Here is an 18768-nt window from a genome sequence, read left to right as displayed (position 1 = left end):
CAACCAACCACCCATCCCACCCACAATTCACAATGCACCCGCCAAACGCTGGCTAAAAGCTCTGGCATTGCCCACATGGGACGAGGTTAGACGGCAGCCGGCCCGCGATTAACCTCCCCCGTGTTCCGTAATATACCCACAGCACTTCCCACAGAAGCAGGCGTCAGGCCGGGGCCTTCGGAAGTAGTCCGGGAATCAAGCAGCACCACCGGGATGGTCATCGGAATAGTGGCGGCCGCCGCCCTGTGCATCCTCATCCTTCTTTATGCCATGTATAAGTACAGGAACAGGGACGAAGGCTCCTACCAGGTGGACGAGAGCAGGAACTATATCACCAACTCGGCACAGAGCAACGGTACCGTGGTCAAGGACAAACAGCAGAGCTCCAAAGGCAGCAAGAAAAAGCAGAAGAACAAGGATAAGGAGTATTACGTGTGAGCCCGACCACGGCGAGCGCGAGCGCTCGTGACAGAGGACGGACGGTATGGAACGAAGGGAACTTCCGTGATCTTTGACTGTGCCGAGGAGCCCGACTGGTGACGCGTACACTTACTAGATCGAAAGCACACTTCACTTCTGTCAGGAGGCTTATTAGCAACTTTAGAGACCTGACTTACTACTCTCTATCCGTATAGAACAGCTACATCATTCTCCTAAGTGACTGCAATGTGATTGATCTGTGACAAAAAAACAAAAGATATTTTCTACCTTACAAGACGGACGGCTTGACCACGATGGGCATGGAAGCAACTCATACAGAGTGCTTCGCAAGAAGGGGTCGAACCAAGCCTTGTTCAAGTTCAAAAAAAAGGACACTTCCAAATTTGTATGGTTTCTAAGTAATAATAGTGTGGTGTCTTATTTATTTTTGCTTTGAGCAAAAGAAAAATGGAGGTCCAAACAAGAAAGCATCTCTCTCTCTCTCTCTCTCTCTCTCTCTCTCTCTGTCTGTGTTTCAAATGAACTCACGTGAGCAAATGGACAGCCGCTGGCTCCCTCCGTTCTCGTTCAAATGCTATGATTGTCTGGCACACAAAGTTGTGGGGGTGAAGAGAAAAGAAAAAAAGCAAATGATTGTAAAATGCATGTCAGTCTAACTTACGCTACAACAGTCAAGTTCTATCCCCTTTGAGGCAAAAGGGCTCACCATGGGAGCAAAGTGAAGTCCTCCCTCCCTAGCCCTCCCGCTTTTGGACCAGCCAAAATTCGAGCTAGCCTGCTACTATTTGTGCACAAGCGAGTGGCGTTCTGATCTTTTTGCAAAACTCTACCTGAGTTGATTGTTCTCTTTTTCTATGGAGGTGTGAGGAGAAAGACAAATGCAGTACTAAAACCTTGTTCCAAACGCAAATCAATCCAATGGTGTGAATTCGAATCTATTGTCACACTCAACTGTGTCAAAAAAAGACATTTGTTTACATATTTTATTACATGCTCGCTGTTGTACTTTGTAGGTCGTAAATTGTACATACGTATATATACCATATGATGGTGGTCATTTTTAGTACCTCTATTGTACAGACTGAACATGAGCAGATTTCATGACAAAGTCCATCAACACTGAGAAAAAGAATGTGGAGAATACTATTGATATTTCGTAAAAATATAGAGATATATATCGAGATATATATATATATACATACAAATTGTATTGGTAGCCTAGAGATCAAAGCAGAGCTGTTTCTAAAGTTGCATGAATATTTACCAACTTGCAGTGTTTCAACAAAATAAGGTGCCCTTCTGTATCACGGCAAAACTGTTTTGGGTTCCAATAGTCTCGTTCATTTTCAAAGAAAATAAAGTCAGCACTATGGCCAATCGGATCACCATTTTCATCAATGGGCTGGCCAACTGAACATTTGGACTCAAGTCTTATTGTCGTCATGTTGTGGATAGCATTTGAACCCTCGTGCTCGCTTAAAAGCCAGCAGGCACACTTGAACTGCACCTCGCTCGCTCGCTCGCTCGCTCGCTCTTCCTCCCAGCAGTGGATGAAATACTAAGCTGAATGCATATGTCTTTATTTTCCACTTTATTGCGTCCGCGAAGAAAATCGACTGAACGTCATTTCAATCAAAGTTTCAGGTTCGACATAAAGGAAGAGATGCAGTGCTTGGAAAGTTGATGAGGTGTGCTTCGCTATCCAACCGGAGACTGAGTTACAGACTCTTTCATCGCAGGTTTTCATCAATACACCTTTATCATCAACAACAGGAGAAGGAAGCCAGCATCTGATTCACGGAAACAAAAGGATAGAAATAACCCACCTCGACATAGACGACAAATTGCAAACCTCTTTAGCGATCAAGCGTGTTGACAGACAGAAATGTTGTTTGAAGACAATGAAGCTTCTCGGTAAGGCGACAAACGTGGAATGGATAGGGTATTAGTTTCTACAAATAAACTAAGACTTGTTGAAACTCGTCTTGTTGCCGGCCAGCCAGCCAGCCAGCGAGCCGGCCAGCCAGCCGTGCATCTCTTTGCTTTTCATGAGCGTCATGAAATTTTTACGTCAGCTTCCACTTGTTTTTGATGACTCTTTCACGTTTGCTCATACACGACACGAACATTAAATGAGACATCAAGGTGTCAAGCGCTGCGCTGTACGTACTGAAAGAGCCGGCCAGCCGGCCAGCCTGCCGGCCAGACTATTAAACGCAACTCCCACATTTCCATCAACATGCTTCTTCTTTCAAGGCATTCATGTGAGGTGCCAGGATGCAAGTGTGCATCGCGGTCCCCGATGAATGACTACTTATATATACGCAAGTAGCTGACTCTGCAATGGTTGTAGGCAGTATTATTGCATGACACTTTCATATCGACTGCTGTATGTGTTTTGGAATGAAATGACACCACTCGTATGTGTTTACATGACACATTCATCATCATTTAAATGCCAAATTGGAGTGCACCTGGTTTTGAAATAGGAATGAGAGGTGGTCAAATTCATGCCGCAACATGACTTGACAGTGGATGAAGAAGAATGTTCAAAGGCTTCATTGTCACAGATTGCTCGTCTGATGTCTCAATTAGAACCTAGGTTGGTGGTGGTGTTGTTGTTGTTACACTTAAGGACAGGTTATTGAGGATCAACTGCACAGGAGGAAGAAACAACAGCAAGTCAGCAACAAATGATTTTCATAAAAAAGCCAGTCATGAATAGAGTTAAGTTGGAGCTGTGCCAAGAATAGTGCACAAGCATGACGCTATGGAGCAGGGGTGAGCAATTGCGGTCGGTCCGCAAGGGCCCGCCCGTGTTCTGCGTGTTTTATAGGTCTCCCTGCTGCAACACACCTGATTCAAATGATCCGGATTGTTATCCAGCTTCTGCAGACCTTGCTAATTATCGGACCATTTGAATCAGGTGTGTTGCAACAGGGTGACATAGAAAACATGCAGGACACCGACCGGGGGGCCCTCGAGGGGCCCTCCAGGACCGCAATTGCCCACCCCTGCTATAGAGACTCAACTCACAAATGGTACATTTAGGACAATCAGAAGACCAAAACGTATTGTCTCTGTTGGAGGACATAACAATAACCTTTTTAGTTATCAAAAGAAAACCTCTCATGTTGTTCATTGCACCACTGCATGAGCCACCTCAAACAATTTTGACCAAGAATGCGTATGAATGGGCCCTTTGCTAAGTATGCAAACCAACGGCTTTAGTCCTAGGCACAAATAAAAAGCCAGGTTATTTTTGAGGTCAAAAGTCAGGATACTCTCTCTCTTTCAGAGAACCCTCTCTCTCTCTCTCTCTCTCTCTCTCTCTCTCTCTCTCTCTCTCTCTGTCTGTCTGTCTGTCTGTCTGTCTGTCTGTCTGTCTGTCTGTCTGTCTGTCTGTCTGTCTGTCTGCCTGCCTGTCTGTCTGTCTGTCTGCCTGTCTGTCTGTCTGTCTGTCTGTCTGTCTGCCTGTCTGTCTGTCTGTCTCTCTCTCCCTCTCTCTCTCTCTCTCTCTCCTTCTACCGTTTGCCATAGCTTTGTTCCAGCCACTGGCGCACATGGTTGAGATTGTAAAAAAAAGGCCCCTTGCCGCCCAGATAGCGTACCTTTCTGCGTTGTACTATACACACGCGTTCGTTGGAAACGCCGTAAGCCATATTAGCATTGTTGTCCATACAGTCAGCTACCAGCTGACACTGTGGGGGCAGAGAAAAGTGATCAATCAGCTGGCGTGCCGCTCCCAGCCTCTCTTCTAAACTTTGATGCTTGCGTACGTCAAAAGAGCGAGGGCCCGTAGGCGGGGCCGCCCAGCCGTCAGATGGATGAGCCTCGTCGATGTACACCAGCACAAAGTCAGCCACGTGGCTGAAGTCTTCCACCAAGCGCACGAAGGTGGGCAGGTGGCTGACAAAGGGGGGTCAAGTGGCTGAGCCAAAGTTGACCACCAGAGGGCGACCTGACGATTCCAAATCCAGGAGGTGGCATTCGTCCGGCTCGCCGAGCCTCCCGCCGCCGCCGCCGCCGCCTGGCTGGTTAGGCTCAATCATCTTGCACCGATGAGAACTGGCTGTCGTCACCTTGACCACTTTGGAGTTTGGTGCCTCGCAGCCCACTTTGACCTAAGCAAAAGGATTGACCGTCTTTAGCCCCAAGATTATGTCGGCCTTTACTTGCAGTGCTGCTACACCAAGTGCTGCGTTTGGACAGGATTTTGGTCATTTTAGACAAAGGTTAACAGTCCATGGTTAGATTCACTCAGGGAGTGTGGCTTTGGGCAAATATTTACATTTGGAACATCACGACACTGTTTACTTGAAATTGTGTCACCAAAACCGGAATCTCTACCTAATAAAATGGTGCTCCAAGCCATAAAAGTACACATTTAACGTGCAATGTGCTATATGCACTATATGCAAAGTGCATTTTCATGCCACAGTTGTTCTGGTTTAGCCTAAGGTGTTATTTCTAGTTCGGCTGTCAAATTACAGAACCGCAATGAAATATGATTACAGCAGCATGTCGTATAAATATGTTCCCATTGCATGCAATAGTCAGGATGTGTGAGTGAGTGAGAGAGAGAGAGAGAGAGAGAGAGAGAGAGAGAGAGAGAGAGAGAGAGAGAGAGAGAGAGAGAGAGAGAGAGAGAGAGAGAGAGAGAGAGAGAGCGAGAGCGAGAGCGAGATGACAAAAGGAGCAAAAATGGGCCTAAAGGGTCATCACATCTACCTTTTGACATGATTTAGGCCTATATTCAATGTTCAAGAGTTTAGCAGCAAAAGGGGAAAAAAAGATTCCGTAAATTGCAGGCAAATGTCCCAGTTCAGAAACTGAACGTTGCATTGTACATATCGTCACCTTTTTGTAAGCGTCCAGCAAGAAACTCTTCCAGATGGAGCGGATCCCAGCCCTTGTCAACATGCGACGCCACTTTCCCGAGCCGGCGGCAGCGGCAGCGGCGGCGGACCTGGAGCAACGCAAGCGCGAAACAATGCGCTTGACGAGCACCATTGAGTCGTAGAGCGCCAGGAAAAGGCAGTTGGAAAAGAAAGCGGGTAATATTTGCAGGGTCACCAGCAGGTCTTCGCTGGCCATGCCCATTTCGTCCCTCTGCACGCGATCGCTCACAGCTGCTGCGTACAAGTTGCCCGTCATTGCATTGCGCGCCTCGCCTCGCTTCGCCTCGCCTCGCTTCGCTTTAGTGATGTGCATTCCAGTTCTTTTAGGTGAACTGAATCTTTAGAATCAGGTTCAATGAATCCCCCCTAACCCCCCCCCCCCCCCCCCACACACACACACTCACGCACACACTGATACGTTTTTTTTGTTTGTTTTTTTTTTACATCCAGTGGAAACAACCAGAGGCGTAGCCAGGAATTTTTCCAGTAGGGGCGCACGCCCACAGGAAAAAAAATCGAACATCACCCACGCCGTTCGCTGATCGCTAAAACAACATCCGGGTCCGGGAGGCAAACGGTGAATGGATAACATCGCGCACATAGAATAGCGCAAGCACATTCGCGCAAGACCGAAAGAAAAAAACGGCATGAAAATGAAGAATCGAAAAAGCTCGATTTTTTTCAACCGGGGCGCAGGGAGTCCTAACCGGGGCGCCGCCCCGGCTCGCCCCGGCTTGGCTACGCCTCTGGAAACAACCCATACACATCAAACAATACAACTCAACTACACCCCCCCCCCAAATTATTATATATAGTAATAATTGGCTCGGGTAATTAACACATTTCTTTCTATAATTTAACTTTCTTTAACTTTAACTTTTAACTTTAACACGTCCACTGACTGATCCGTTGATGCACAGGAAGGCAGTTCACTCATTGACTCGTTCGCGAACGGGAAAGCCAGGATTCGTTCCCTCACTGATCCGTTCTCGCGGTGAACTGGAAATGCGAATCACTCAGTGAGTGATTCACTCAGTGAGTGATTCACTCAGTGAGTGATTCACTCAGTGAGTGATTCACTCAGTGAGTGATTCACTCAGTGAGTGATTCACTCACCGAGTTATTCGTTCACTCGTTGGCGAACGGGAAATGCAATTCACGACTCGTTCGTGAACGGGAAGTTACGTCACTGACTCGTAAAGTCCCTCCTCCATCTAACGCTCGCTGGCGCTGCTGATTGGCTGATTTTCTTCTTCGTTTTGTTTTACGGCGAGGTAGCACCAGCTTCAATGGGCATTAATGACATCTACTGTTATATATGAAAGGGAAAAAAAGAACCAATCATTTTAGGAAGTGATTCGTTCACTCTCGTTCACTGAAAAGAGTCGTTCTTTTTGAACGAATCGTTCACTCACGAGCCAACACAACTTCGCTTCGCCTCGCCTCGCTTCGCTTCGCTTCGCCTCGCTTCGCCTCTGTTGTGAACTTGTCACTGCCCACATGCCTGCAGCACGGCCCCGTCCGTGCGTCCGCACGTGCATGCGTGCGTGCAAACTGCTTCCAACTTCACGGGCGGGCGCGTGACGGGGTTGGAGGTTACAAGATATCTGAAGTCACCGTGCATATGACCTTTCTGACACACAACAGGTGCCGCCGCACCCCGACAGTTTTTTGTACCTTTAAATATTCCTACCTTATGACGTCACTGGTCTATTCAATAGAAGATGCCTTCACTAACCGACCGACCGCATGTTGTCTGTCCTTGCCCCTCTATCACAAATGATTATCAGCCCTTAATTTACAGAGTTGGGAACTCACTATTTGTTCAAAAAGGTCAAGAAGTTATTCACTGAATTACTGACTCAAAGTCAGTCGTTGGCAGGGAAAGTGTTACAGTTAGACATATGCAGGTGTTTGCCTTGAACCTCAATGAAATGGGGATAATGTTGACATTGCCACCTTCAAAATGGTAACTTTTCATCGGCTTGCTCCTCAGTTTCGGCCTCGTTTTTTTTTTTTTTTTTTTTTTTAAACGCGCGCACACACGCACAAGCATGCATGACTGCCGTCACCGTCAATGCGGGAATCGAAGTCATGGTGCCTGCAGTGTAGAGGGCGACCCCATTTCTGCCTCCGCTGTGCGTGGGTCGACACGCGTGTAAAAACACTGGCTCTGATTGGCTATCATATCTCTGCCTTAGCCAATCGCTCAATGACTTGTCACGGTAACCCGGAAACTTCTCACTAGCCTCAGGCAGTTCGCCCGGCCTGCACCAGAAGGGGGCGCTAAATTGCCAATTCCACACTAATATGACAAATACGCCACACACGCACGCGCGCACACACACACGCACACACTGTACAGTATAAAGTTAAGCAGATGCATGTTTTAGAAATGTAATTGAAAGAACCTATCAATGCTCTGCAGCTATACTCAGCTTGGAGCAGGTGCAGTCAACCAGATGTTTTGATGACAACATGTCCTTGGGCTTAAAAGGATTTCAGTCACCTCTACTGAGGAGGTATTTGTTCAGCCTCTTCTTAAAGAAGTGAATACCTATTACTGAGGAGGTAGGTATATGTTCAGCCGCGCTCTTCTTAAAGAAGTGAATACCTGTATTTGTTTTCATGGTTCCAACAACCTCAGGCTGTTCTATCATTGAATTGGGTGGAGAAAGAGCGTTTGACTTGGAGATCTCCACATTCACCAGATTTTCTGTGAAACTTGATTCATTTGAAATCTCAACTTTGAAATGAATGTTTATATATTTGACGTCCATTGGTGTGGTATACCCTTGATCGTGTATCATTGTCTGCTGCATCTATTGGCAGCATCTCAGACTTGAGAGAGAGAGAGAGAGAGAGAGAGAGAGAGAGAGAGAGAGAGAGAGAGAGAGAGAGAGAGAGAGAGAGAGAGAGAGAGAGAGAGAGAGAGAGAGAGGGTCCATCCATCCATCCATCCACGGCTCCCAAATAGTGGGTAAAAGCTGGGCAGTTGGCAAGGTGTCGAGCGAGCGCCATGGCTAACAAACGCACCCTGTGCCAGCGTGGGAAGTAGACCACTTTGTTGGATTGCGTCACACTTCCGATGCACAGTGTCAAACAAGTTTATCTTTGGCACATCAAATAAAAAGAGAGCCAATAGTGCGTGACACGCCATTTTCCAGCCAGAAGACCACCGGGGTGAGATTCGTGGAAATATACGTAGCTCTCCACCCGCCCACCTACCGACCAGCCAGCCACGGGTGCTTCCTCAGAAACAAATGGCCCTTTCTTTTCATTATCAATGTACTTTGCTCCTCTATAAAAGAAGGCTCTTATAGATGGATGTTCATGAAGAACATGAATTGTGTGCATTTGCCATTAAAAAGTACAAGAAAGCATTTCATTCAACATGAGCAGGACATCACAAGTTGTGTAAAGACAGTGGTGGGCAGGAGTGAAAATGGCTTTGCATTTGAACTTCCATAGACAGATGACAATTACCTCATCATTTCTCAACATTACACAGAAATGCCTCATCACACCACCAGTTGTATCCCATGCGCACCCACTCCACTGCTTATCCTCCAAGTCTTTTTCACAAGTGTCTGCAACCTATTCGTAGTGATTTTTTTCGTCTGTGGCACACATATACTACCGTTCAAAAGTTTGGGGTCACAAAATTGTTTGGGTGACCCCAAACCTTTGAACGGTAGTGTAAATATTATAATAAAATATTATGAATTAAATATTATAAATTATATCTTATATTTGTATAAGATTATATATAATCTATGAATATAAGTATACATATATATTATAAGATTTTTTACACAGAAGATTATATATATAATTATCTAAATAAATATATACACTACCGTTCAAAAGTTTGGGGTCACCCAAACAATTTTGTGACCCCAAACCTTTGAACGGTAGTGTAAGTGTAACATGAGAGGTGAAAAAATAACAGAACATTTGCAGCATCACAAAGTTTCGCATTAACAAGAGGAGAGAGAATTTTGGCATCACTGTCAATTCCATAGTATGATGGCAGTGGGCCTTTGACGGGGTCACGTAATCCACTTCTTAAGTGTTTTGTTCCTGAGAGCAGCCACCATTGGGCGTTCATTGACCTGCCCTTTTGCCCTGGATGAAAACAAGTGGCCACTTTTTTCTCCTCCATCCAGGCATAGCCTACTCTCTTGCTCGCTCTCTCATCTATTCAAAGCAGTGTCTTTACTGGTGAGACACTGGATGATTCTGCCCCAGGCCCCCTTCCTTCCTTCCTGGCTCTAGTTAAGCAAGTCACACACAGGAATGTTTGTGCAATCCCTCGGTGAAAATGTTGATTACAAATCATCTGAATTAGGATTTTAAACCAAGAACCATACATTGGAATGTTGATCATTTCAAAAGCATATTACTCTATTTCGAGCCAATGGAAGAGCATTTGATTTCTTGGTGCTGTGTTGGGCCCTGCAGGGGTCATTCATTAATGAAACAAACGAGTCCGACATCTTTGAGGAGAGTTGAAATCGATACACAAGCACGTCAATTGTTGCGCTTCCACGGTCAATGACACCACAGGCAACCTCGAAAGGACATGTTGACCAAATGTAAAGTCAGTATCAAATATGCCTCATTCATTTCCATAACAAACAGATGTGTCCTGTTGATTTCCTTTCTGCCCTGTAGGCAGTGTTGCCTGTCCTGTATTTTATTTGCTTTTTGTCTGTCCTTTCAGACGGGTCAATAGTCCTCTTCAACTCTTTGCCAGTGATGGATGGATGGATGGATGGATGGATGGATGGATGGATGGATGGATGGATGGATGGATGGATGGATGGGTGGATGGGTGGACGGCTGGACGGGTGGACGGGTGGACGGCTGGACGGATGGGGCCAAACACTGCACTTGCCAAACCATTCATTTCAAAACTACTATTGACCAAATAGTGTCGTAAAATACAATGTAAAACAATCTAGCACTACAGAAACCCAACAAAAACACAAAAGTGTGCGTGTGTCTGTCATGGAAAACGCACATTAGGCAACCAAAGCATCAACATCATCCAAGATAGATATAAGACTTCAAATCTTCAAATGGCTCTGGATCCATTCTGCCAGCATTTTTGCCACTTCTCTCCCAGCGTCCAGTACAAAAGCATGACGAAATCCATTTTCACAAAGTCGGAAATCTCCGGCCGGGAAGTCCTCCTTGATCTCGTGATAATATTGCACAGGGCACCAACGGTCTGTCGCTCCATAATAGAAGATGAGCTGAATCAGATCAACACACATGTTGTTAAATAGGACAATAGCAGCAATGGCCTTGATTCCTGAGGTCTGCCCAAATGTGGGAGGGAGGGAGGGAGGGAGGGAGGCAGCCATGCAGGCAGCCATGCAGGCAGCCATGCAGGCAGGCAAGCAGGCAGGCAAGCGCCGCTTCAATGTGTGACCTGCCAGCTTCTGAAGAGGCGGTCCAAAAGAGCACCTGGACGTTGTACACGTGCTCCACATTTCACGGGCGAGGCGCATTGCAAAACTGCCATTGAATTTTGTTTGAACATGTAATCGAGCATGTTGATCAAAAAACCTTCATCAGAATATGTGTCATGTCCTTTTTTTTACTGTGCAAGCTTTCAAATGAAAGTTGCTTGATTATATCCAAATAGCTCTTACTACGCCACACATCTCTTACCTTTTCAAGGTTTTTCCCAATGGTCACGTGATCTCTCTCCAAAACCTGCCTCATTTCCTGCCCGGCCATGTACACAGCATTCGCTGTAAAGAGGACAAATGGATAAATAATCAGGATGTCAAGATGAATGATGGTGACAGTTTGCCAGTGGAACAGAGGCTCTCTTGGTTACTTTGATTCTGTAAGAATAACCTGCAGAGTCACCGCTGAGGAGGCCTACAGTGGGTCGGACAACGGAGCGGTCCAGAGAGCCAATGCCAGCCAAAACCACTTTGACCAGAGCGCCTTTGAGTCTCTCGGGCAGTAGAGAGAGCAGGAAAATGGCCAGGTAGGCCAGGTAGCGCAGGTGACACAGCATTGGGGTCATGCTCTTCCCCTGGGGAGTCTGGGCCATGCGTTCAATCGTCGGAAACAGCATGACGGCCTTGACGATCTGGAAAAAGAAAACATAGGCATCCTGAAATCACTCCATATTCGTAGTCATTTGGCCAATGACAAACCTCGAGACTGGGATCTCTCCTCATTATTTCCAAAATGATGTAGCAGCCAATGGAATGTCCCACCAGGATGAGCTTTGTTTTCTTTGGGACGTGCTTCCTCAAGAAGGCCAGCTTGTGTTCTATCTGACCATTCAGACCAAATGGGTCCAGATCAGCCGCTGAGTAGGCATCTGTTGAAATGAAAAGTCAGTCGCTCACAAAAGTGAAGACGCTCATTTCATAACTTTCAAGGAAAAACAGTCAATAGGATTGGACCTTCTAGCATGTCCATGGATGCAGGTGGAATACAGTGTCCAGCATGGCTTACAGCCCACACTGGGTGTTGGCTGCCAAACAGAGCGTAAAGCGTTTCGATGAAGCTTCTGTAAAAGCCCACTACACCAGGGTTACCTAGATAGAAGAGATGGAAAAAAGAAGACAAATACGTACTACGTACATAGCTGCAACGTACAGTATTGCATGATGCAAACAAGTCGACTTGAAATGAGGAAACACAATGACGACGGTGATGCCAACTCACCAGGAATAACTACAACAAGCACTTTGGGGCCAGTGTGCAAGTCAGGAGGACCACATCGGAGAACCTCTGTGATGGCTCCATAGCAATAGATGAAATCTGTTTGTGCCGCATCCATCTCATCTTGCAAAAAGCGACATTGGAATGATCGCCAAAAGTCAACCACGTAAACAAAGGCGCACATCTTTTCGAAATCAAGCGTTTCATCGCGTCTTCTCCTCCATAATGACAGCAGGGTACAAAAGGTTCGCTCGACGTCAAAGGACAAACGATAAGAAATGCACGAGCTGATGAAATGCTGATCCACTTTTACAACAACAATTGGAAAAAAAATAATCTAAAAATCATTAGCCTACGTTGTCATATTGAAATCGGGATAAAAAACGAGTACGAGACGTTCACTCATGATCCGGCCGGTTATAGCGACGAATTGAATTGGAACATTAGGCTATGTTTAAAATCAGACAGACAGACATAGTGCGACCTCAATCATCGAATTTTAAACAACATACTATATTGAGACTTGACAACTGGAGTGTGTTGATCTGTTAGTTATTCGATTCATGTTTAAGTTAGTAGGTATGAGGTGCTTTGGAATGTTAATTTAAACTCCAACAAAAATCAAGAAGCCGATTCCGTCCTCTTACCGGTGCGATAGCCATTGATTTACGCTGAAAAATGATTTCCGCCTTCCAATTTTCCTGGACTGTGATTGGTGATTCTACTTCCGTTTACGGATATTCAGGACGCGTTCGGAAATTCCTGCGTTTAAATTCACAGGCTGTATCCTCAGAAGGCCGCTTTTTTAGGCCGCTTTACAGGCGACATGACGTCATTTTCGGAGCCGGCCGACGTAGCGTCACGCGAACGCAGCCTTGGTATTGGCCTTCGTTTCCACGGCGACGGGCTCCTTTGTTTTTAATATTACTTTACAATATTTATTTAGGAACTCGGAACATGGGGCGCCTTCGTGTGGCTCAATGTATTCTACATCGAGAAGAGGGTAGGAACGCGTAGAAGAAGAGCGAGGCAAAATGGAGAGTGCAAAGGTCACATTTTCACGGGACAGCCTTGTCGCACCGGAAATGACGCAAGGTCGACGCTTCCGGGGCCGCGAATTCTTGCTGATTTCACTTTGTTGTTGTAGTTTATATTTAAAATGTCCCATGCCATTGTGGTGTGCAAGGACTGGAGTCGGAGGCGGAGTGACAACGACGGTGCCAACGGCAGTTGTTTTAATGACATTTATAATTATTCTCCAACAACGGGCAGACTCTTTTCCCTTCGAGATCCTAACACACACTAAACTAAACAGGAAATTCCCACACGTGTAAACTGTCCCACCGGAACTATGTAACGTGAACTTAGGTTCCGGGTGAATTATGTCAACCCACTACACAATCAATGATATAAGTGAAGAACAGTGAAACGCATACGCATCAAGTAGATTCAATTGTCAAAACGGAAATGACTTTCAATATATTGCTACTGATCCTTCCGACGGACTGCTCCGCTCCTCTCCTCTTCATGTCAACTTTGATCCCGTCACGGCCCAAATGGAACGTGACTTCCTGCTAAACGAAAGCAATGTCTTCCAACATGATTACACTGCGCGCGCGCGCGTACGCACGCGTACGCACGCGCGCGTACGCACGCGCGCGTACGCACGTACGCACGCGTACGCACGTACGCACGCACGCACGCGTACGCACGCACGTGCAGACTCCCACACACACTCGGATGCTGACAGACAAACTGTCCGTCCGTCCGGACTGTCCCACACATTGGGCGTCATCACTATTCAGCTTCTTCAGCTGTCTATTTACAAACACGCACATTGGCCAATGTCCACAGGAAGGATTCAGTTACACAAACAAATACCCTGACAAGCAAAGAGGACTTTAATTTCCCAAATTCACCTGCCCACTGTTTAATGATTTTTTTCTAAAATAATAAATAATCTCATACTTTCAGCCAACCACAACACTGCATCGTTACACAAGTGTTCTGTCTTCAAATTGAACTGTGCTCAAGTCTGCGAGTAATAAGTTATTATCTCTCTCTATAGTATATCAATTGAGACTGCCGAAATGTGTGAATTACATAGATGTCTAAGTCTAAATGAAAACAGGAATCAGAAGCTTCAGAAGAAGACGAGTCATCGGGATGGGATGTCAAACTCATGTGAAACTATCTTTCAAAATATGATACATGTATTTTCGAAAGAGCTTTTTAAACAACGAGAAAAATCTTCAATCTTCACTTTGCAACTTTGTAAAGTTGAGATCAGTTCAGAACCCGTGTTGTATTGTAATGGAGGAAGTGCAAACACAGTCTGTTATTGATCAAGTCACGTGTCTTGAGGTCCGTTCAATTGGTGGAGGGAGGTCGGTCGGTCGGTCGGTCGGTCGGGAGGTCTGCAGGAGCGATTCAGACGGCAACGATAACAAAAAGAATGTAACACAGCAGCATCAGCAGTGGTCAGTGGCACGCTGCGATGCTACTCTGTCCCGACCGAGGTTGGCACCTTCCTTGTTCTTTGGATCCATTCAGCCCAATCACATCATTTGTGTCTTGTGGTTCTCCTCCAAAGTATGGTTGCTATTTTGCAAGCTTAACGGTATGATGATTTTTTTATCATCCACTGTGATTAAAATGGTATTTGTGCAGTTCTTGCCCATGCCATGGAGCGTGACCACGGGCCCCCGGGTGTTGTTCTCCTCATGGTGGGAGTCTGTGGCAGAGATGGTGGCTTTGGCACTGCAGTTGCCAAGGCAGCAACACACGACTCTTGTCACCGGTCGAAAAAGAACCCGGGAAAGACCTCGGCGGGCACTTTCGCTGACAAAACAGTAGAGAGCGGGATCGGCCACACAATTGAAAGAGGTCAACAACAGCGCCAGGTGGTAATAGTTGAAAATCCCTTTGAAGATAAGAACACAGGAGCGAGATGACGTGACACGGCCGTTGGACCAAGTCAAAAGATCGCTCCATTGAAACCCAGCCAAGCCTACCTGTGATAAAATGGCAGTCTCGCTCCAGCACGGTGCGTACTAACAGAAAGACGTGGTAAGGCGAGAAGCATACGAGGAAGATGAGGACCGTACTGCTAACCAACTGTCGGATTCTGGTCTTCTGATCCGGCTGGGTGCCCGCACTCTGGCCCACGGCACGAAGCACGCACAGGTAGCTGATCTGAAATACAAACATTCAAAAAGGAGTGAGCCATCCATTTTCACTGGTCAGCAGCAGCCAATGGCTGGCAGACAGACAGACAGACAGACAGATCCGTTGAAGGCAGTGACATCGAATTGGGAGCTCAGACCAAAGTCAGAGGCAGCCAGTCCGAAAAGAGTCTTCCTACCAGCAGGATGGCCAGCGGGAACATGAAACCAATCGTGAAGCGGTAGTAGTTGATTGGATACTCCCAAGGTTGCATTGGGTAGTGCTCAAAGCACACCGATTGGTTGTTGGCATTTCTGCTCAGCTCTTTATGGCGGAAGAAAACCACGCCCACGGCAATCTCCTTCAACCAGATGACGGCGCTAAAAAGGCAGGCTGTGCTTATGGAGCGGAGGGAGGTGAACCTGCACAACAATGACATTCAAGCCAGCTCTGCAGCAGCAACACAATCCTATCAGCACACTACAAGTATCCTCATCAAATAGTCCCTCGGTGGCAAACGGTCATGCCGCAACCGATTCTTGTTCTGATTCGCTAGAACGTGGAAGAACCCGTACATATCTTAAAGCTGACCTCAAAGGGTGAACGACAGCCAGGTAGCGGTCCAGACTTATACAACACAGGAAGCCAATGCTGATGTAGATGTTCTCGTAAAGAAGAAAGCCACACAACTGGCACAACCATTCCCTGTGACGCCAGTCGTCATCCTGCAACCAAAAGCCGCCAAAGGCGTACAAAAGCGCAAGTAGGACGGAGGGAGATACGTATGTGACTGCATGTTTGCTTTTAGTTCACCTGGAAAAAGTACTGGAGCCAGAGTGGTAATGATGCCAGGTATAATAGATCCGACACGGTGAGGTTGATCAAATAAACCCCGAGCTCATTCTTTTGCTTGAGCTGCAGTACTGCATGGTACAGAGAGTACAGGTTGCAGGGAACGCCCACCTAAAATAAGGAAGACAGGTGGGACAGCGGCCATTAGCAAAATGAACAGATATCAGCAAAATCCTGTGCCGGCCAGCCAGCCAGCCAGCCAGCCAGCCAGCCAGACAGACAGCCAGACAGACAGACAGACAGACAGACAGACAGACAGCCAGACAGACAGACAGACAGACAGACAGACAGCCAGACAGACAGCCAGTCAACTACCCAGCCAGCCAGTCAACTACCCAGCCAGCCAGCCAACTAGCCAGCCAGCCAGCCAGCCAGCCAGCCAGCCAACTAGCCAGCCAGCCAGCCAGCCAGCCAACTACCCAGCCAGCCAGCCAACTAGCCAGCCAGCCAGCCAACTAGCCAGCCAGCCAGCCAGCCAACTAGCCAGCCAGCCAGCCAGCCTTTTTTTTTTTTTTGCTTCAACAATGCTGTACTGGTCATGTCATGGAACAGCAATAGCCGTTCTGAAAACATTCTGTCCAAATAACGGTATATTTTTGGAAATATGCGAGAACTCCGTAAATATTTACAATAGGCGCACACTTACCAGTAGTACAAAGATATACACACAGCAGAAGAGGTACTGGTGGATTTCATGGCTGACGGTGCAGTTCATAATGCCCTCCTCAAGCATAATGAACCAGCACAGCACAGCACAGCACAGCACAGCACAGGCTTCTCTTTCTGGATCAACTTCTCCACACACAAATAAACACTCTTGCCGATTCAGACACGCTAACTCAACTCATATATATATAAGGCCTAAAGCCCTCCTCATTGCCTTTGCTTCTTGGACAAGCTTGCTAAAGTTCCTTGCTGTCCGTCGCCCTAGAGGAAAGAAAGGAAACGTGCTGGAATACGGACAGGACGAGGAAACCTGTGGCGGCCGCAAATGAGGGTGTGATTGGGACTTCCCTACCTGCACGGATACAAGACCAGATACAGCAAAGCGGCTCCGACAGAGCCTCGTCCATATTTCACAGTCGGCAAGGCTCCGGACTGCCTCCAAATGCTCCTAAAATATGAGACAGCCCACGTTCATTTTTCATCCACTCCACTGCACGGGACTTTATTCATTTGATGGATTTTGGTGTTGTTGTTGCTGACACACTTCTACTCCACCCTTTGGAGCAACAGACTATTATCACCAAAGTTCGCCGGCGTAAACGGGATGTTGCGACGTAGCAATAAAAAAAAAAAAAAGACGTGATCGGCATTGGTTGCGAGTTGAGTCATTGTAATCGCACGCCTTGGAGAGATTTGACTTCTTTTCTTGATGTCTTTAGAGCAGTAAGACGGCCTTCTTGATGATGTTCAAGACTGCACTCTACGTATCAAACTGGTGCTCAATGTCTGGGCCAGGCCCAAAGAGTTGCTCTAAAGACATTACAAAGAATGATCCAAGGAAGGAAGGAAAGGCAAGTCGAAAGAAATGACACGACCATCACTTTGTGTTCATGTTGGAGACGAGTTGTATGCTGTGAGCCACCGTGCATTTCTCAATCTGCAGTATCTCATTTCCTATTGAATCTGCCTGGAACAGGCAATAACATTACAAATCATTCCATTGGAGGTCTTTGGTGTGTCCTTTACATTGAACTACGTATTTCACTCGCTTATTTCTAAATTGGAAAGGAAAGCACATTTTGTCCCAATACATTTAGTTGAGCAGGATTTCAGGATTGTAAAACAGAGTTTGGCTGGCTGGCTAGAGCATTTGGCCTGGAAGGCAATTTATGGGCTAAAATGCAATCCAAAGTGAGCCAGCCAGCCAGCCAGCCCCTTTTGCGTTTCCCTCTTTCTTAATGGTGTCGCCCGTTGTTTGTTGTGTAAATTGACCACTAATGGCCCCTTAACTAGGAAACACCAATAGAAGTCATTTATAGAAGCACAAGTGTACCCATGCATGATTGATCGTATACTTTTCATGCTAGAAGGAGAAAAGGCCAATATTACTACTCACCCATGCTGCGTCGAAATGGTCTTGAGCTCGCTCGCTCGCCCGCCCGCCCGCTCGCTCGCCTTGTCTGCGCTCTTCTGTTTGACTGCGTCGTGATCGCGCACGCCCGCGCTCCTTCCGACGCGCGCTCGCCCCTACACTTTTAGAATGAATGTTAATTTTGCACGCGTGCGTGTCAACCACACCGGGCGGTCGGGGAGGCAACTTAAATGGTTGGTAGGGCAAATAGCAAACCAACATTGCGTGCAACCATTTCTTCCAAATCAATACGCTCAAAATGATATTCATGTAGTGTTTGTCATGCATGTCATTCCAAATCCGCCCAAATATACATCGTAGTACAGGGCAGTATAAGCGCAACTGAGACATCTGCATCTAGCCTTGGATGTTGAGCTTCAAACTACACAGAGGAGAAACATGCTTTGGAAGAAAGAAAAAAAAAAAAGGATCCCCCCCCCCCCTATAAATTGAGGGGCCTCTCAGATGGTGAGCAATTTGGTTTTCAGCTTTGTTCAATCAATCTTCTCCAGCAGTATTTTCTCCTGCATGCAACCAGGCTGCCCACTAAAGACAAATCCTGTATCGGAATTAGAGCTTAACCGTTAATACAATCAATAAAGTCATTTAAAGGAGCAGAAAATCTACTTAGAG

At 46.6% G+C, this 18768-nt stretch overlaps 4 protein-coding genes across 9 annotated transcripts in view; 1 reads left to right on the top strand and 3 right to left on the bottom strand.

The window, feature by feature from the left end:
- The window catches only part of nrxn3a (neurexin 3a), a 47213-nt gene extending 44109 nt beyond the window's left edge, over positions 1-3104 (top strand). Inside the window, exons 24-25 of the mRNA XM_037242530.1 lie at positions 143-2470; positions 2618-3104. Coding sequence (XP_037098425.1) covers positions 143-438 — 296 coding nt within the window. The 3' untranslated portion in view covers positions 439-2470; positions 2618-3104. The remainder of the gene's footprint in view (positions 1-142; positions 2471-2617) is intronic.
- On the bottom strand, positions 2016-5636 carry dio2 (iodothyronine deiodinase 2). Of its 3 annotated transcripts, XM_037242544.1 has the most exons (4): positions 5302-5636; positions 4221-4565; positions 4053-4142; positions 2016-3096 (listed from the first exon to the last, which is right to left on the bottom strand). In XM_037242544.1, the coding sequence occupies exons 1-4, from the start codon at positions 5596-5598 to the stop codon at positions 3040-3042; spliced, it is 789 nt and encodes a 262-aa protein (XP_037098439.1). In that variant the 5' UTR covers positions 5599-5636; the 3' UTR covers positions 2016-3039. The 3 variants fall into 3 exon arrangements, with proteins under 3 accessions (XP_037098439.1, XP_037098437.1, XP_037098438.1); XM_037242542.1 differs by having other exon boundaries at positions 2016-3734; positions 3940-4565; XM_037242543.1 differs by having other exon boundaries at positions 4053-4565.
- Positions 5637-9648: 4012 nt separating this feature from the next.
- Positions 9649-12868, bottom strand: ldah (lipid droplet associated hydrolase). 4 transcript variants are annotated; one of them, XR_005096373.1, is made up of 9 exons: positions 12224-12275; positions 12045-12164; positions 11780-11914; positions 11525-11694; positions 11217-11457; positions 11025-11107; positions 10370-10603; positions 9898-9910; positions 9649-9847 (listed from the first exon to the last, which is right to left on the bottom strand). XR_005096373.1 is itself a non-coding variant. In XM_037242540.1 (7 exons), the coding sequence occupies exons 2-7, from the start codon at positions 12157-12159 to the stop codon at positions 10415-10417; spliced, it is 933 nt and encodes a 310-aa protein (XP_037098435.1). In that variant the 5' UTR covers positions 12160-12164; positions 12689-12868; the 3' UTR covers positions 10234-10414. The 4 variants fall into 4 exon arrangements, 3 of the variants coding, with proteins under 3 accessions (XP_037098435.1, XP_037098436.1, XP_037098433.1); XM_037242540.1 differs by lacking the exons at positions 9649-9847; positions 9898-9910; positions 12224-12275 and adding an exon at positions 12689-12868 and having other exon boundaries at positions 10234-10603; XM_037242541.1 differs by lacking the exons at positions 9649-9847; positions 9898-9910; positions 12224-12275 and adding an exon at positions 12554-12663 and having other exon boundaries at positions 10234-10603.
- A 1051-nt stretch (positions 12869-13919) lies between these two features.
- Positions 13920-18226, bottom strand: LOC119116820 (ovarian cancer G-protein coupled receptor 1). Its single transcript, XM_037242537.1, has 8 exons — positions 18121-18226; positions 17077-17172; positions 16705-16985; positions 16020-16169; positions 15798-15931; positions 15406-15628; positions 15056-15236; positions 13920-14964 (listed from the first exon to the last, which is right to left on the bottom strand). The coding sequence occupies exons 3-8, from the start codon at positions 16789-16791 to the stop codon at positions 14600-14602; spliced, it is 1140 nt and encodes a 379-aa protein (XP_037098432.1). The 5' UTR covers positions 16792-16985; positions 17077-17172; positions 18121-18226; the 3' UTR covers positions 13920-14599.
- Positions 18227-18768: the final 542 nt, after the last annotated feature.

The sequence above is a fragment of the Syngnathus acus genome, chromosome 22 (assembly GCF_901709675.1).
Source record: "Syngnathus acus chromosome 22, fSynAcu1.2, whole genome shotgun sequence".
Lineage (NCBI taxonomy): Eukaryota > Metazoa > Chordata > Actinopteri > Syngnathiformes > Syngnathidae > Syngnathus > Syngnathus acus.
This window is presented reverse-complemented; position numbering and strand designations above follow the sequence as displayed.

What these genes read in the sequence shown, in the direction of transcription:
- ldah (XM_037242538.1), bottom strand. Translation starts at nt 12,248, where the DNA reads ATGAAACGCTTGATTTCGAAAAGAT. An exon ending in GCTTGTTGTAGTTATTCCTG is followed by an intron (nt 11,915 to 12,044) that starts GTGAGTTGGCAT and finishes TCTTCTATCTAG; the next exon opens with GTAACCCTGGTGTAGTGGGC. An exon ending in GGAGAGATCCCAGTCTCGAG is followed by an intron (nt 11,458 to 11,524) that starts GTTTGTCATTGG and finishes TTCTTTTTCCAG; the next exon opens with ATCGTCAAGGCCGTCATGCT.
- LOC119116820 (XM_037242537.1), bottom strand. Translation starts at nt 16,791, where the DNA reads ATGCTTGAGGAGGGCATTATGAACTGCACCGTCAGCCATGAAATCCAC. An exon ending in TGTATATCTTTGTACTACTG is followed by an intron (nt 16,170 to 16,704) that starts GTAAGTGTGCGC and finishes TCCTTATTTTAG; the next exon opens with GTGGGCGTTCCCTGCAACCT. An exon ending in GGCTCCAGTACTTTTTCCAG is followed by an intron (nt 15,932 to 16,019) that starts GTGAACTAAAAG and finishes TTTTGGTTGCAG; the next exon opens with GATGACGACTGGCGTCACAG.